Genomic DNA, 13,828 nt, shown 5'->3' on the forward strand with positions numbered 1-13,828 from the left:
CAATCCAACAATTCAGTTCAACAACTCTCAACAACATTCTATTTTACTATCCTTTGCTACTTTTCAGTTCCTTCTCTTTCATCTTCAATTCAACAATTCTTCTTTTATTCTACCTGCTTCTTCAGTTCAACAATTCTGTCTGTTCACAGTTTTACACAGATGCTGAACACAACTATAAAAAGCCTTTTGTTAAACAAATATCTGTTCTCCCAATTTCTTGCATGCGTTTTCTGGCCATAATTTCTTCTTTTTAACAAAAAACTGGTGTGTAAAAATGATCTAGCTTACTGTTAGATGATCCCATCTTTGGCTGAATCTCCTCTCTTGGATTTTTATTTTCGACGCGCGTCTTATTAATCTGTCCAAACGTCTTCGAACAGATCTGACTTCTTAACCCAAAATCAGACGGGTTTTAGCAAATATGCTCTGTATTCAGCTGTGACTCTTCCGTTCACTTACTTAATCAGCTGTGGCTCTTCCGTCCACCTACGAGCTAGTTTTCAGAAAATTGACTTGACTTCCTCAGGTCAATTTCCCGCTTAAAAAACTCTGCTCGCACCAAAGAAACAGTCTCAGCCAATATGGTTCACTCACAGTTAGCCTATCAATCCTACACCCAACAAAAGAGAAGAAAAATAATAATTTGGCTGTCTTTTTTACCTGAGCTGAGATACAATGCCACGGATTCTTTCTGATCCCGGTGAGGATTCTTCTCTGGCCCTGAAATCAGGAGTTGTCTCTCTCTCTCGTAACCTGTTGAGCTCTATTTCTCAAACCGTCGAGGTATGAGACCAGTACCTGGTACTGGGGCGATTCACTCCGTCAAATCCGTCTCAGGACCAGGAGAAGAATTTTCCTCACGGAATCCTCACTTCTGACACCAAATTGTTGTGGCAAAAACAATTACTAAACTCAGCATTCCCAGGCTAAGAGACGTCAAGATCCAAATTGTACTTAAAAAGAAAAGTAATTTATTCATGCAAGAAAATGCCTGACTCCAGCCCTGCAGCCAGGCTGCCAGGCCAGAGTCAGAGACAGACAGACACTCTTGTCCTCCTGCCCTGCTACTTTATAATGCAAGGGGAAACCATCACCCCCACCGTTTTACACAAGCAGGAACAGCTTCCCCCAGCATGGGAACTTAAGATACAGATCATTCTCGGGTTCACACCCCCCTCCAGCTGAACCAACGTTACATCAGGAAAACTCAGAATACAGACAGAGAACATACAGCATTAATCTGTTAAATCATTAGGAAAGATTAAAAATGCCATTACATGGTATATAAAGACAGTTTAAACAAATTTGGGAAAAAGTTTTTTAGACAAATCCTGCCTACCCTGCCTTTAAGAAACAGTCATGAAAGTGCATTGTCTTTAAATACACATATAGAGGCCTTTTATTTAATTAACATATTATCTGAAAAATATTTTTAAATATACTTTAAAGATATAAAGTATACTTCAAGAGCAGTACAATTAAGCACACTACTTTTTCACAAAGGGTAATGAACCGTCATTTAGAGTTGTTTTAATCCCCTTGTAATTTCATAATTCAGGGTCCTGGCAACCAAACATCTTTCCCACCACCTCCGCCTTTAATGGAAACCCTGCCTCCTCCACCACCCGACCCCATGTTGCCTCCTCCTCCCCCCGCTCCTCCTGCCAGCACAGCCAAAGTCAACAAGTTTCCTCCTCCACCTCGATTCCCACAATCCTCCTTCCCACCTCCACCCATGGATGACCTGCCTCCACCACCACCTCCTCCAGAAGATGCCGAGCTGCCCCCTGACTTTCTTCCTCCACCGCCTCCTAGTTTTGCACCTTACGGGGGAGACTCGCTCCCCCCACCGCCTCCAGACCCCATTACCTCCCTTCAGTTCCACCCCCTCCTCCTCCTGGTCCCCAAAACTTTGCATCTGCAGGTGGAGCTCCACCACCTCCTCCTCCACCCCCGCCTCCACCACCAGCTCCTGCACCGGCTGCCCACCCATCCAGCTCCGTCAGAAAAATGCCTCCAGCTCCACCTAAGAGAACTACACCTCAACAAACAGCGCCCCCAGGTGGCGAACTCATGTCAGAACTGATGACAGCGATGCTGAAAAAGCGCAGTCAACAATGATCTTGAAGACAGATAGAGATAATTGACGTGTTTTTGTAGTTGGACTGAGGAACTGACCGCCAAACAAGTTCTTGGCGTGACATTGACACACATCTTTAATTCTTTTGATGTTCAATATGCTTGTATTACACCACCAGACTAAAATATGTAAATACTTTGTACTTACGCACATAATCAGATTATATGTATTACAAATATGCTATATCATAATTGCTAATGGAATGTCATAATAAATAAGGTTTTGCAAAGTTAACTGTTAAACAGATTTTGGCATGCCTAATTGTTAAACAGGAGTAAACGAGATGCATGATGCAAGTTTTTTGCACTTTTGTAGAAATGCAGAAACAACAATTTTACAAAAGACATCCATGTCCATTGTTCATATATAACGTGCATATATGTACATATATACACTCTAAAAAATGCTGGGTTGTTTCAACCCTATTTTGGGTAAAATATGGACAAACCCAAACATTGGGTTAAACATTTAATTAAAAAATTTAACCCAACGGCTGGGCTTGTCCATATTTGACCCAAAATTGGGTTGAAACAACCCAGCATTTTTTAGAGTGTAGCGTTGAACTATACATCCTCCAATCAGATCATCCATTAGGAAGTGTGATTACAATGTCATAAACTATATTTTTGGTTCAAGTGATGCTGAAATTTGTGATTTTGATTCGACCCTGAGTTAGGAAGAACAGCTGACCCTCAGCTGCTGAGCCCAGGATGGAGGTTTACTGGCATATCCGGCTCTCTCGGCCTCTTCCTGCTCCATAAACGGCTCCATTAAAGTCTTCTGCAACAGTGCCACCTAGAAATACATCAAAAATACTGTCACCTAAGAAAAAGACAAGCCATAATGGTCTGTCTGAAGATGTTACATTGTATGTATAATTGTCAAGTCTTCATTCCACAGTAATATATTAAAGCAAATACTCTTAAGATATATGATAAGCATGATCATGACAGCATATTAGTTTGACATCACATGTAATAATACCTCTGAAAAGTCATTTTTCTCTGCTTTTCTGATAGCAGATTCAGCCATCCAGTTCCTCAACACATACCGTGGGTTTACTCCTGAACAATAGAAAAATTACACATAACATTAAATACAACATAACACATCGTTAAAAAAACATACACTACCGTTTAAAAATGTACAGTCAGTAAGACTTTAAAAATAAATTAATAATATTATTCAGCAAGGATGCATTATAAGGGACAATACAGACATTTAAAATATGACAAAAGATTTATATTTCAAATAAACGCTGTTCTTGTGAACTTTATATTAATCAAAACATGTATCAGGGTTTCCACAAAAATATTAAGCAGCTCAACTGTTTTTAAATGTTTTTTGATCAGCAAATCAGCATATTAGAAAGATTTCTGAAGGATCATGTGACACTGAAGACTGGAGAAATGAACAGAGGAATAAATTACATTCTGAACAAATATATTAATTACACAAATACTGTATATTCAAATATAATAATTTATTTTATATTGTAATAATATCTCATAGTATAAGAATATCTTGTAGTAATACAAAATTACGGTTTTTATGGTATTTTTTATTAAATAAATGCAGCCTTGGTGAGCATAAGAAACTTCTTTCAAAAACAAATCTCACCAATCCTGAACATTTCAACGGTAGTCTGTTACAATATATACACACATAATATATAACATTGCATCATATAACATACACAAAAACATACCTTGCATTCTGTGCTGCCGTGCTGCATCTGAGTCACTTATTAGCCTGTAGAAGACGATTAAAACACAGTTATGTTCATTTTTAATCCTCTAAAGAGTTCGAGTTTACATTACAGCAACATTACCTTGACAGACGCTGTAAATACAGCTGAACCCAGTCTCTGAAATGCTTGTGCGATGAGAGGTCTGAAAGAGCCCACAATGACTGTCAAGAGAGACACAGTCACAGTTAATGCACTGAAATCATGATTATGGAAATTGCAGCCGCTGTGCGAGTGAATGGAGAGGAAACGTACCGGAGCAAAGGATCCCTTCTGAAGCTGGGACAGGGTCACTTCACTCAGCTGTCTGAAAGTCATAGTGAAGTCTGCTCCAGTGTCCTCCATTAGCTCAACACATCACACAACAGACAACATTATATGGGTCATTCTCAGAAATGCTGCCATTTGTGTGATCTACTACTGATTTAACACCAAACTGAACTCAACTAGTTTTGACAGTTTGGCCATTAAATATATAATAAATAAAAAAAATATATATAATTAAATAATTTTATAATTAAAGTGTGTATATGTGTGTGTGTGTGTGTGTGTGTGTGTGTGTGGCTTGGTTTATTATACATTGTGGGAACCGAATGTCCCCACAAGGATAGTAAAACCTGAGATCACCTCCATTGTGGGGACCAGCCAGCGGTCCCCATGAGGGGAATGGGTTAATAAACATACTAAATTATATATTTTTGAAAATGTAAAAATGCAGAATGTCTCCTGTGATGGGTAGGTTTAGGGATAGGGGCAGTGTAAGGGGATAGAATATACAGTTTGTACAGTATAAAAACCATTACGCCTATGGAATGTCCTCACAAGGATAGAAATGAAAAACTGTGTGTGTGTGTGTGTGTGTCTTTCTATAACAGCTTACTGACTCCTTACTTTTTTTAAATAATAAAATAAATAACATTTTCTGTCACAAATGACAAAATTTCTTGAGAATGGCCAAAGAACTTTATTACATGAATTAATTAAAGTACAATTAGAGAGAGAAAACAATTCAGCTAATATTTACCTTTAGAAGAAATGCAATCACGTATGAATCCTTTTCTTCATTTCCCAGAAAGCCCAACTTTGCTTTGAACAGCTCATGAAATCTATAACAGAAACAGTAAAATGAGACCAGGAACGACTCAGATGAACACAGTGTATATTGTCTAATGTCTTGCTCACCTTTGATGGTAGATTTGTGGATACTCTCTCAATATTTGCTGAGATCTGAAGTAAATAAATTGACACGAATCACCCATTAACCGTTTTCATTACCGTTTTATTCCCATTAACAACAAGAAATATAAAACGATATCTTACTGTGAAAGCTGATCTGAGGTCAGCAGTGGTTTCAGAGCTTCTAGAAGTTTCTGTAGATTGAACAGGCCGACATTAGCCTGCGCTCCTATACTGTACCGGCCCTCGTCATCAGACGTGTTGGGGACTAAATCTATACAGAGGAGACAATGCAGTAGCAATAACACCCATTTAACAATACAATTATTATATGTTATTATTATGGCTGTCTGTTTCACTTTAACTTAGAATATAATAAAGTAAAATAAAACAAGTAATGGATTAAAATATTATGCAATTCAGCATGCCCCTCAACCAATGTATATAAACTGTAAGTATTTACAAAATTTATAGTAGATCTAAAGTAGCTACTATTGATATAATTTCCCTTCACCTTTACACCTTTGCAGTATTGTATATGTATGTATATGTAGGCGTGTGTATTTGTGTTCTCGTATATTGTTTATGAGGACACAAATGTGTATAATGGCATTACAACTTACACAACTTCCTGTATCCTCATAAACCAAATGGCTTATAAAGATGGATAGGTTTAGGGGTAGGGTGCAGTGTGTGTGTTTGTGTGTGTGTGTGTGTGTGTGTGTGTGTGTGTGTGTGTGTGTGTGTGTGTGTGTGTGTGTGTGTGTGTGTGTGTGTGTGTGTGTGTGTGTGTGTGTGTGTGTGTGTGTGTGTGTGTGTGTGTGATGTTATATGACAAAAAGCTTAAAAACTAAACATATAGGAAGATGATTGCTAATATAATGAAAATTTAAGTTAGACAAAGAAACATACTTGGGTCATATGATTCCATAAATCCAAATGGGCCATAATCAAAAGTGATAGAAAGCAGACTGAAGTTATCCGTGTTGCAGACTCCTGTGTGAAGATGCAGTCAGATCATGTTGTTGTGCATTTTGCATATGAAGCTCAATCTATAATGATAAATCTATGTGATAATAACTAAAGTAAAGCAGAGTAAACTAACCATGAGCAAAACCAACCGACATCCAGTGGGCGATTAAATGTGCCGTTTCATTCACCACTCTAGAGAAAAACACCTTCACACAACATGACAACCATTCAAATATAGTGAGACTGGTCAGACAATATAAAATAATCTTGTATTACTGTATAACTAAACAGCAGAGAGACAGATACTCACCACATACTTGTCAGGGTCATTTGTTGCTATAGATTTAAAATGCTCTTTAATTACAAAGTCCAACAATGTCCTGAAAATTAAAATTAAAATTAAATTAAAAAGCAAATAAGAGTGAGAAAAAAAATATTACCCTCCCAAGTTAAAGTTAATATACCGTAGGACATCTAACTCTCCAGTTCTGGTTAATATCTCCAGTGAACCGATACGAAACCAGGACTTGGCCAGACGCAGAACAACCGCTCCTGATGGATACAGAGAACAATCACATAAAGCTGAGGACGGATAAAGAACTTAGTTACTCTATTTTTCCAAATCTGATCGTATTTTACCTCTTTCTTTTATGACACTGCCGTTATAAAACGGATCCCTCCAAACAGGTTCCTCACTCACAACCAGACTGAGGCATAAAAATGGCAAAAGTAGAAATAAAAATAATATTCAACACCAAACATTTGAATGTGATAAATACACATATTACTCTTCTTGTGCATGTCCATATGTACCTGAGGGCTCTGCTGGTAGGAACTCCCAGAAAGTGCATAGCTTCACTGCACAGGAACTCCCTCACAGAGGAGCGAATCACAGCCCGTCCATCACCAGACCTGCACACAAAACATCATGTACAGTATACAGCAGAACGGTTACACTACTGCCAGACGGAGACACACACACTACGAGTCATAATGTAAGATCATTTACAACTAAATATATCTCAGAATTACTTAAAAAGCATATAAAAAAATATTGAGCAGCAGGAACTGATATTCACCTTGAGTATGGTGTCTTTCCTGAGCCTTTCAACTGGAGTTCCCATCTTTCACCTTTTCTGGATAAAAAAGAGATTGTGTAACGCTCTAATACACTATCTAACGGTTAACACATGTCACAGTTCTAAACTGAGAGATGTCATTGTTCAGACATGTTTAAGCATTAAGTGAGAATTAGATAAAAAAAAATGACAGAATCGTCTATTTGCTGAAAAACCAAGAAGTATAGATCACACTTTCCATTCTTTAATCTTAAACAATGTATGGTAAAGTTGACATTACAACAGAAAAGTCACATATGACAATAGCAACTGATGATTTCTGTTGAACGCTGATGGAACGGGATGATTTTTTCACCTGTTTGTGTATTCACCCAGAAAATGTGCTCTTCCATCCCCCAGCTGTCCGGCCCAATAACCAAACTATAATAATAATAACATATGTTTGACATGTTTGCTCTGTTGTCTTATGCCATCGCTGTCGGGTTTGAAATGACGGTCAGTTTTACCTGATGGCCGCCGTATCTGTGTGCCAGTGGAACAGAGCCAGGAAACAGTTTCCCACCACTGACACAACGGACAAACTCTTCATTCTGAATCACAGACTCATTCAGATCCAAAATATTCCTCAACACATCCTGAAATACACAAAAGAGCCTGAATATATGCAGAAACAACATTTTTTTAAAAAGTACTGTGGTGGTACCATGGTGCAGTTTTGTTTTAAAGCAGTTTTCTCAGACTGTGATCCTCAGACCACTGGCGGTTCTGTAAATGAGTCCAATTGGCCCACGAGTTCATTAGCTGATTAAATGCTTAATGACTGAATCAATTAATAAAAGTATAACTGACAAGACAAAAAAAACAAAACAAAAACTGAATGAACTGAATTACTGTAATTAACTCAATACAATAAATGAACTGTTTGTGACATAATTAATTTATGATAAAGTGTTTCTATTGTAAGTGTTTGGTACACTTGTATTTTTCTGTTTCTTAAATTACATAAATACACAGTTACTGCACAGTTACTGCAACACTATCCCGGTTTTACTGCAGAGAAGCACAAGTTTTGGTGAGTGGATGGGTTTATTGACCTGTGACACAGCAGCCAGTGTCAGGGGCTCTTTCAGAGAAGAGGGCTGAGACTCAGAAAACACACATCTCTTCACAGTACGAATACAATTACCATCAACCTCATCAAGAGGGAGAGCATCTGTAAAACACACAGGAAGTGATTAAAACATAGTCAACGTGTAAAATAGCATGTTGGGACTCGTATCTGTATCTTACCTAGTAGTTTATGTGATAATGCCAGTGGTATTTCTCCACAGTGTTTCACATTGCTATAAAAGTGACTCTTATCGAACTCACTTTCAATCTCACAGAATTCTTGTTCGTCCCTAAATGTAGCGATGGCGACGGCCGATAGAAATAAAAATAACGTGAAACCATTTTTTGTCATTACATCAAACTCACGGGCATATTTTTGTTTATTTTTACTATTCGTCCTGTACTTCCTTACATCACGTAACTAGAGGAAAACATCGGAACTGTCACACAAACAATCCTTCTATGTTCAACCAGAGGGCGCTCATCGGCTCAAACCCCGACTGCTCCACGCCATATTCGGGACTGTTTTGTCTTTTTGAAAATGCATGCGCGTTATAAACCATAACCGATTAAAATACATATAATTGTATGGGTTAGACGCTGTCGTAAAAATGGAAACTCTCGGAACTTTCTCACTATAATGATTAAATAAGCGTCTCTAGTCGATAAGAACGACTGTGATTGGGCAACCCCCAATCTGTGCTGTAAAAAGAAACAGGTACCATGTGACCAGCCGACTTATACTTAAAAAAATACTGAATACTTAGAAAATTATAAATACTACTGGAGAAGATTGAAATGAATGTAATGAAAATTATATATTTTTAAATATAAACATGTTTTAACATGGTTTAATTTTCTTCCCTTCCAATTTATGTGACAGAATGCATTTATTACAATAAATCTCAATATATATATAATATAAGAAATTACCTAAATATAACATTTGTGTGGCATAAAATAGTTAGCCTAATTTATACAACGTACACTCCCAAAAAAGAAAGAAAGCGAACTAATGATTTTAAGTAAAGACTAAATGTAAACTTGATACTGCGTCCACTTAATGTGTTATGCTTGATCTCTTTAGTTTCACTTTGTGTAGAAACTTAAATGGTTTAAGGCAACAGGTTTCTTTGGAATTTTCTAGTAAAGTCAATTCGGGTTAAGAGTGGGATACAGATGCATGCTGTCCATTGTAGTAATCAGAAATAGGAAGAAACCAAACACGGCACACAATGCTTTTTTAAACAAAACAAAAAAATGGTTTTGGCTAATGACAATTTCAAAAGAAAATACTACGAATAAAGCATCAGTTGTACATAAAAAGTATAATGATTAAAATACACTTAATTTTACACTATTGGTTCTTTTCTGTCTGTATCCTCTGAGTTCATCATGGAGTTATGGAGTGTTTGAGAATAGGTTTGTTAAATACATGGACGGACGATAGGTTAAGAATACTTTGAGATAATGAATTATGTTTTCCTTCAAGAAACCTATATAGAAAAGATTATAATGACTGGGATGTGGTGGGAGAACAATTTGCTTTTAGTCAAGGAACAAACACCAGTGCCAGTATTTTATTTGTTAAAGAAATATAAAAAGGTCTTTAAATGTATTGCTAACAGAGTTTGGGGAACATGTAGGTCCTATTTGAAACTATACACAAAAAATGTGTAGAAGACTGGAGCTAAACCAGTAACCTCATGGTCAATCTTGTGAGTTAAGTTTATTTGTGAAGAGGAGGAGGAATGTAGAGGTGGTTTAGAGTAGCCTATTAAATAATAAGAAAGCAGTGCTAGATAGATTCTATTCAAGTCAGATGTGGAAGAATAGGCTGATGAACGTTTACATGTTTTACTGACTGATAGACAGGTGACCTGATCTGCACGCCTGTCTCGAACGCCCGCTTCCACTACACAGCGCACACCGCCCTCTACTGGCGGGAACAGGTATGAATAATCTGCTGTGGCTCCTACAAATGCAATAAATATGTTTGTTTTGAGTTTATCAGCACACAAAACTGACTGGAGTTATTAACTGTAAACCTTTACCTGACTGGTGATTAAACTCACGTCATCTGCCAATAAGGGCAACAACCATTAAACACTGCCAACATTATAGCGACTTCAGCAGTTTAATCACGTGCCCATTTCGTCACAGATAATAACGAAAGTAAAAGAAGCTGATGATTCGCCATTTTAGTCAGACAGACGATTCCTTCCGATACAAAATATTATTAGATGTTAAATAGAAACTTTTATCAAACGGTCGACAGGCATTTATGTGTAGCCTATTTGATGAAACAGATGGAGGAGTTTGTGAATCGGTTGGCTATAGATACATTTTGACAAAGTTACTGGTCGCGTACGCGAGACCTTTACAGACTTCCATATTAATTAATATTTTCTCTGAAAGGAAATTAACGAGGTTTCTTTTGTGAGTCGTGTTGGCTATATGATGATTTTTCAAAAGATCTCTATTTCCAACTCACGATCTGGTCAGATCAATTATAATATTTAACAATGTTTAATATTAGTTTTGTGTTTGTTTGTCCTTTCTATCCAGAGTCAGTGGAGATCAGACTGTTTCAACTGTTCAGCTTTATCATGGATGACAGACAAACATCCAGAGAAGAAGATTGTTCTAAAGGATGCAGGTAGCCTACTAAATAAACACATTAAATAAACTTTTATATAGGCTAATAAAAACAGATGTCTCCTTTAGAAAAAAACTGTGACATTCTATTTATATGTGTGTGTGTGTTTGTTTGTGTGTGTGTGTGTGTGTGTGTGTGTGTGTGTGTGTGTGTGTGTGTGTGTGTGTGTGTGTGTGTGTGTGTTTAAAAGAAAATTTCTTGAAAACAATGTCTAAACCCTCCTCAAGTGCTTTTCATTAAAACGTTTTGTTTTTACGTTTCGTTGTTCTGTTATAGTTCAGTTCAGCAGGAGAGATCAGAGCCCAGCTGTGTGTCTTTGAGGAGTGACTGGTCTATGGGTCATCCAATAAATTTTAAGATTGACAATACACAGACTGATCTCAGGTATAAAAAAAATTAAAATCATGTGATTGACATTTTAATATTATGGTGTTTTTGCATTTATGATATTCATACTACACACTGTTGTCTTCACCTGATGCAAGAGAGACATATCTACATAGTGTTCAATTTGTTTTGCTTGGACTCAGATATAGCATTTTATTGAAGGATATGCTTAAATTATTTTAAACACCCAGCTTTTGTGGCCATTTTAAATGGACTGTAGTCATTTTTGTCGGTACCTGGGCTTTGTGGAATAAATTCCAGGTAATGTGCAGCAGGTGCTTATATTCAGAGCTCAAATAATTTCCTATATATTATAACCTCAAACCCATGATAACCTCCTACAAAATGACTCCTCTGAAAATGACCAACAAATGATATCAATGTAATACAATTAAACTTTATGAAATTAATCAGGTTGTTGGTAGAAAATATTGTTTATACTCAGATAATCACTGGGACCATATCATCTGCACATATTGCCAAATAGGCACAAGGTTTTGTTATCAGTTGAAGATCCTCCTTTATGCCTCTTAGAGTCCACTATCTTTAAAGCATATTTAAGGAAATACGATGGTTTTAACTCTGTTTTTATTCTGTTGATTTTTATGAACAGAATAGTGAGGCCGATTTAGTTAAAACAACTTTTGTAATTGTATGTTTTTGTTTATTTATCTTTTTATATTTTGCTACTTTTATTCTCACCATTAAAATTGCTCTGATAACTGGCATTAAATTATAAGCAATCAATCAACAATGTATTACTTTCATTTAATATGTACAATATATAACAAACTTTCTCAAGCTAACACAAAGTTTGTCTTAACAAACTTTTTTTATAGTTTTTGTTTTTAGTATTATTACAGTTGTGCCCTTGAACAGTTGATTTGTTAATAAATGTCACGACACGCATACAAAAAGGGTGATAGTCCAAATGCAGTTTATTGGGTAATCCGTAATCGTAAATCCAAGCCAGGCAAAAGGTCATAATCATGAGAATCAGGCCCAGTTTACACGATGGGAAAACGCAGATATTTCTCTGCGTTTTGGCCTGTCATTTACACGAAAACGCCGTTTTTATCCCAGAAAACGATTATTTCTAAAAACTCCGGCCAAAGTGGAGATTTCTGAAAACGCCGGTTATATGTTGTCGTGTCAACTGGGAGAAACGGGGTTTTAGGTTCTCTCTAGTCGATTCTGAGGATTCTGATTGGCTTGCAGGGCTTTATCCTTCTCCCTACACTGCCGCCCATAGGTTTAGCATAGTTATAAAGGCGCTCGACGGCGTATTTATGCGGGTTGTGTGCACGATGTTATTATTGAAAACGGAGGGGGAGAAATATCCGTTTCTCTAAATACCCGGCTATGTGTAAATGTGGCCTCAGTCCAAAACAAGAAACAAACACTAATGCCGCGTTTCCACCGAAATTACCCGGAACAATTTGTCCCAGGAACTTTTTTCCCAGGAACTTTTTTTGCCCCAGACCGGTTGCTTTCTGCGTTTACACCGCGGTCCAAAGTACCGGGAAGATTATAAACTGCGCGCGGCTGCTCCTCCCAGTCTGCGACGGACAGTAATCAGTTTTGAGCGCCACATTTATAATAAGTATGGAGGAGAGTCAAGCTGTGCTGTAGTTGTGTTTGTAATGTATTGCGGACATTGAATGAGATGGCTGGGACGAACGCGCAGAAAATTTCCTGTTACAATACGCTTAATAAAGCCTGAACCTCGTCGTCTGTCCAGTCCAGCTGTGTTTTTTTATTTTTTTTATTAAATTCCATATTTGCAGACAGACAACTCTTAATGCATGAAGCCACGAACCGTAATAGATTTTTTAAAATGCTTGTTAAAATAGAATGCTGCGTGGAGTCCTCCAGTCAAAATGCGGCGTGAACACAACCAATCCGCATGTTCAGCGCACAAGTCCCGCCCCTGAAAGTTCCTGAACTTTTAAAAAGTACTACCTCGCCAGCAGGGACTTTCGGAGGGGGAAATATTTACCCGGAACTTCGTTTAGACCCTGGTTCCTGCGGTGTAAACACACCGAGTACCACCCCAAAGTTCCTAGTTCCTGGGGAAAGTTCCCGCGGTGGAAACGCGGCTTAAGACAAACCAAGACAGATTCTGGGAAGCGGGTGACATGAAACAAGGATTCCAGAACAAGTGATTAAACAGACAGGGTATAAATAGACAGACACTATCAAGGTGAATGGGAACAGCTGAGTGTGATAATGAATAATGAGTCCGACAAGGGTGATGGGGACTGTAGTCCAATAGTGACTGACACCTGTGGGGGAAGAGGACCTCTAGTGGCTACCCAGGGGACATCACCCAGACATTGTGACAATAAGTGCATTTTACTTATTAACTGTTGATAGAATTATTCAGGTGATGTATAAACAATATCAGCAATATCAGAGTGTCTGATTCTTGATTCTCTTCATGATGTTTAAGTTCAATCCCACCACAAAGATCAGCAGTAACAAACCCCGTCTGTAAGAAGAATGACCTATCTATGAATCAACTACAGGACTTTACTGGTGTCAGGTAAAGTGTGGAA

General features: G+C 37.6%; 2 protein-coding genes across 6 annotated transcripts in view; one reads left to right on the plus strand and one right to left on the minus strand.

The window, feature by feature from the left end:
• Nucleotides 1-1,989: 1,989 nt before the first annotated feature.
• On the minus strand, nucleotides 1,990-8,701 carry LOC306992616 (protein adenylyltransferase SelO-like). Of its 4 annotated transcripts, none has more exons than XR_013796315.1 (20): nucleotides 8,405-8,633; nucleotides 8,209-8,327; nucleotides 7,621-7,749; nucleotides 7,470-7,534; nucleotides 7,115-7,171; nucleotides 6,849-6,947; nucleotides 6,675-6,742; nucleotides 6,500-6,587; nucleotides 6,346-6,415; nucleotides 6,169-6,241; nucleotides 5,976-6,059; nucleotides 5,208-5,337; nucleotides 5,070-5,114; nucleotides 4,912-4,993; nucleotides 4,143-4,235; nucleotides 3,972-4,051; nucleotides 3,849-3,892; nucleotides 3,125-3,204; nucleotides 2,698-2,935; nucleotides 1,990-2,536 (listed from the first exon to the last, which is right to left on the minus strand). XR_013796315.1 is itself a non-coding variant. In XM_079601734.1 (20 exons), the coding sequence occupies exons 1-20, from the start codon at nucleotides 8,657-8,659 to the stop codon at nucleotides 2,813-2,815; spliced, it is 1,662 nt and encodes a 553-aa protein (XP_079457860.1). In that variant the 5' UTR covers nucleotides 8,660-8,701; the 3' UTR covers nucleotides 1,990-2,812. The 4 variants fall into 4 exon arrangements, 3 of the variants coding, with proteins under 3 accessions (XP_079457860.1, XP_079457862.1, XP_079457861.1); XM_079601734.1 differs by adding an exon at nucleotides 8,637-8,701 and having other exon boundaries at nucleotides 1,990-2,935; nucleotides 8,405-8,514; XM_079601736.1 differs by having other exon boundaries at nucleotides 1,990-2,935; nucleotides 8,405-8,641.
• Nucleotides 8,702-10,383: 1,682 nt separating this feature from the next.
• LOC306992607 (NACHT, LRR and PYD domains-containing protein 3-like) overlaps nucleotides 10,384-13,828 on the plus strand; it is a 43,176-nt gene continuing 39,731 nt past the window's right edge. Inside the window, exons 1-4 of one of the 2 annotated variants that reach the window (XM_079601718.1) lie at nucleotides 10,389-10,663; nucleotides 10,793-10,883; nucleotides 11,160-11,267; nucleotides 13,723-13,815. In XM_079601718.1, the coding sequence (XP_079457844.1) occupies nucleotides 10,834-10,883; nucleotides 11,160-11,267; nucleotides 13,723-13,815 (251 nt within the window). In that variant the 5' untranslated portion in view covers nucleotides 10,389-10,663; nucleotides 10,793-10,833. Of the gene's footprint in view, nucleotides 10,884-11,159; nucleotides 11,268-13,722; nucleotides 13,816-13,828 lie in introns of both variants that reach the window. The other variant, XM_079601717.1, reaches the window with a different exon arrangement.

This window comes from Phoxinus phoxinus (assembly GCF_949152265.1).
Source record: "Phoxinus phoxinus genome assembly, chromosome: 24".
Classification (NCBI taxonomy): domain Eukaryota; kingdom Metazoa; phylum Chordata; class Actinopteri; order Cypriniformes; family Leuciscidae; genus Phoxinus; species Phoxinus phoxinus.

Coding starts and splice junctions, on each gene's coding strand:
- LOC306992616 (XM_079601736.1), bottom strand. CDS start 8,576: ATGACAAAAAATGGTTTCACGTTATTTTTATTTCTATCGGCCGTCGCC. Junction 7,750..8,208: donor CACTGGCTGCTGTGTCACAG/GTCAATAAACCC, acceptor TGTGTATTTCAG/GATGTGTTGAGGAATATTTT. Junction 5,338..5,975: donor TATGGAATCATATGACCCAA/GTATGTTTCTTT, acceptor TCCTCTGTATAG/ATTTAGTCCCCAACACGTCT.